Below are 2,980 nucleotides of genomic sequence, written 5' to 3'. Positions count from 1 at the left end.
CTGTACTTACTTAGAGAGGGCCGACAACAAATGTGGCACTTGATTCTTATCGCAGCTTTATTTTGTCGAAGAACTAGTGCCGTAGCTCGGGCAAATTGTCCATGGACCCAAGCTTGGAAGAAAATGGCCGTTTTTAAGTTGACTAAAAAGTTTTTATTGACGATAACCTCGCCAACTTTTTGGAATAATAAGACTACTTTCCCCCAAGAAATCCTTTCCCAATTTTTCCAGTTGCGCAATCTTTCCTGCATGACAAAATGTTTTCGTCTGTTTAAACTTACACACATCAGAACCTTGACTGAGATTAAGTAAAACAGTTTCAGATGTTTTAAGTGGGTCTGCCCTCCGAAGACCTATAGCAAGCTGATAATATCGATTTACAAACTGATCTAGGGAAATTTTGGACCGGAATTTAGCTGCAGAATCACTCAGTATCTCAATAATACCACATGCTCTTAGCTGCTGAACAACTCTATGGGGATAAAAATTAAACGCCAACTTACTATAGTTCAGTTTATGGCATCTTATATAGTGTGGGCAGGAGCTGTTCAGGCTATCCATTAATTGAGTTACGGAATCTTTAAATTATGACCAAACAGTTCCTTTTTTTCATCGAGGGGTTGATTTTGCTGTAAGCTGTTTATCTTTCAAAACTAATGGTCCAGGCTTATGTGGTACAACACTGTTTTAAGCTATTTAACCAGCAATTTTTCGAAGTTCAGTACTGGTAGAAACACCTTTTTCTCTGAATAAACTAACAAGTAGAGGAATTGACGAGAGCTGCAAAATAGCTACCTGCTCTGAATCAATGGTATCTCGATTCTTTCAATAAATCCGTTGACTTGATATTCGATATTTCCTGCAAAGTGTTGGATGGCGAACGTAGAAAACGAACGTTAAGGTTTCTCGAAAAATTTATTCCCAGAACAGTTCTTTTCTAGATTCTTTTCTAGATTTTCTGTAGCCATGATTCAACGCTGCAAGCCGAGAATGTGCATTCGTAATCGAGAATATCTAGGATGTCAATATGGTTGACTTTCTTCGTAATCAATGAATTTCCACTCAAGACCCTCCTGTGCATATTCTTCTTGTTCCAACTGCAAAACTTTGTTGCTAAATTGGCTTTGTAGCTTTTCATTCGAGAAATTGATACAACACAGTTCGAAACTATTTAACTGGAAGATGTCTAGAATTCCATTACACCTTTGGATTTCAGTTGAGCTAGCATTAGCTATATGGTCTATTCATCTGAGCAAAAATCCATCCCAAAAGACGGGCATAAATATTCTTGGCAAGAGTCACGACAAAACGCACCCTCATAGTTTTTTAGTGGTTTGTTGAAAATTTCTTTGTCACTTGTTATCTGTCTTAAAGTAAGAGATTTCTGAAATCAAGGAACATATTTCAGATTTACATCAAACTGTTCAAGAGACGCATGCAATGTTTGTCTTTCACAGATATGACGTATTCTTCATTTTCCGCTTGGAGTATTTCAATATTTTGCAGATGTAGAATACCAGTTAAAATCTTGAACTGTTTGATGTAAAATACCAAGATGTAGAATACCAAAGATGTAGAATACCAGTTAGAACTGGAGTTTGCCCAATAGCATAAATAGTATTTTCCTTAAATTTAATTTTTCACTAATGTAATTTCAAGTATAAGTGGGCATTTTCCCATGCATCGCAAGACAACTGTTGATATATACTCATCTCTATCTTTCAATTGCTGCCGCTGTATGTACACCATGGTCATTAGCTCCTCTTTTGTTTTGTCATCTAGTTCTCCCTTATTCAGCTTTTAGACATTTGAAGAGTTATGACCTGATCTACTTTGTTCTCATCCTGGAGAGTTTTTGTTCTATCTCACATTTTTAGGTGTTTCCGTAATTCTAACAACAAGACAATCTGTTTCATTTGTCTGAGCCTTTGTTACTTTTTCAGCCTGTTTGACTTTAAACCTACGACTATAGTTTTGCAAACATATAATCTTTGAGCGGAGTCGACTGCACTTTCATTGAGAGAGCCAACCACGAATTAGGCACTAGATTTTTATTGCAGCTTTATTTTGTTGAAGAGCTAGTGCCTTAGCAAAGGCAAAATGTACACGGAGCCAAGCCTGGATGAAAACGGTTGACGATTTCCTCACCAACTTTTTTGAATAATAGCACTACTTTTCCACAAGAGATCCTTTCACGATTCTTCCAATTTGCGCAATCTTTCCTGTACGACAAAATATTTTCGTCTGTCCAAACTTACACACATCAGAACCGTCACTGAGATTAAGTAGAATAGTTTCGCATATTTTACGTTGATCGGCCTTCCGTAGACCTATAGCAAGCTGATAATATGGATTTACAAAATGATCGTGGGACATCCAGGACGGGAATATAGTTGCAGAAACACGCACTGTCTCAATAATACCAACTGCTCGTAGCTGCTGCACAACTCTGTGGGGATCAAACTTAAATACCACCTTAGTATCTTTTATTTTAATGCATCTTATATAATGTGGACAGATGCTATTCAGGTTCTCCATTAATTGAGTTAAGGAATCAGGAAATTGTGACCCAATAGTTCGTTTTGTCCATCAGAGGGTTGATTTCGCTGCAAGTTGTGTATCTTTCAAAACTAATGATCCAAGTTTACGTGGAACAGTACCAGCAATTTTTCGAGGTACGGTACTGGTAGGAACACCTTTTTCTCTGAATAAATTAATAAGTAGAGAAATTGATGAGAATGTGCATACGTCATCAATAATATCTAGAATGCCTAATTTTCCCTCAATTAGGGCAATAAATAGTTGATTGTTTTTGTAACCAATGAATTTCCACTCAAGACCCTCCTGTGCATATTCTTCTTGATCTAATTTGAAAACTTGGTATACCACTTTGGAGAGGGGCGCACCCATCGCTAAGCCATTAATTTGCTGGTAAAAATTATCCCCTACATCCCAAAAATCACTACAAATCTTAAAAAAG

The 2,980-nt window shown here is 37.0% G+C and overlaps 1 protein-coding gene across 1 annotated transcript; it reads right to left on the bottom strand.

Annotated features, from left to right (window-relative positions):
* Positions 1-2,169: 2,169 nt before the first annotated feature.
* On the bottom strand, positions 2,170-2,538 carry LOC148939715 (unconventional myosin-Vb-like). The gene has a single exon (XM_089106954.1). The coding sequence runs from the start codon at positions 2,536-2,538 to the stop codon at positions 2,170-2,172; it is 369 nt and encodes a 122-aa protein (XP_088963080.1).
* Between the last annotated feature and the right edge of the window lie 442 nt (positions 2,539-2,980).

This window comes from Artemia sp. Qi Xiang Cuo, chromosome 21 (genome assembly GCF_049724085.1).
Source record: "Artemia sp. Qi Xiang Cuo chromosome 21, ASM4972408v1, whole genome shotgun sequence".
NCBI classification, from domain to species: domain Eukaryota; kingdom Metazoa; phylum Arthropoda; class Branchiopoda; order Anostraca; family Artemiidae; genus Artemia; species Artemia sp. Qi Xiang Cuo.
Note: the sequence above shows the minus strand (reverse complement) of the source record. Positions and strands in the feature narration are given on the sequence as shown.

Coding starts and splice junctions, on each gene's coding strand:
- LOC148939715 (XM_089106954.1), bottom strand. CDS start 2,538: ATGGAGAACCTGAATAGCATCTGTCCACATTATATAAGATGCATTAAA.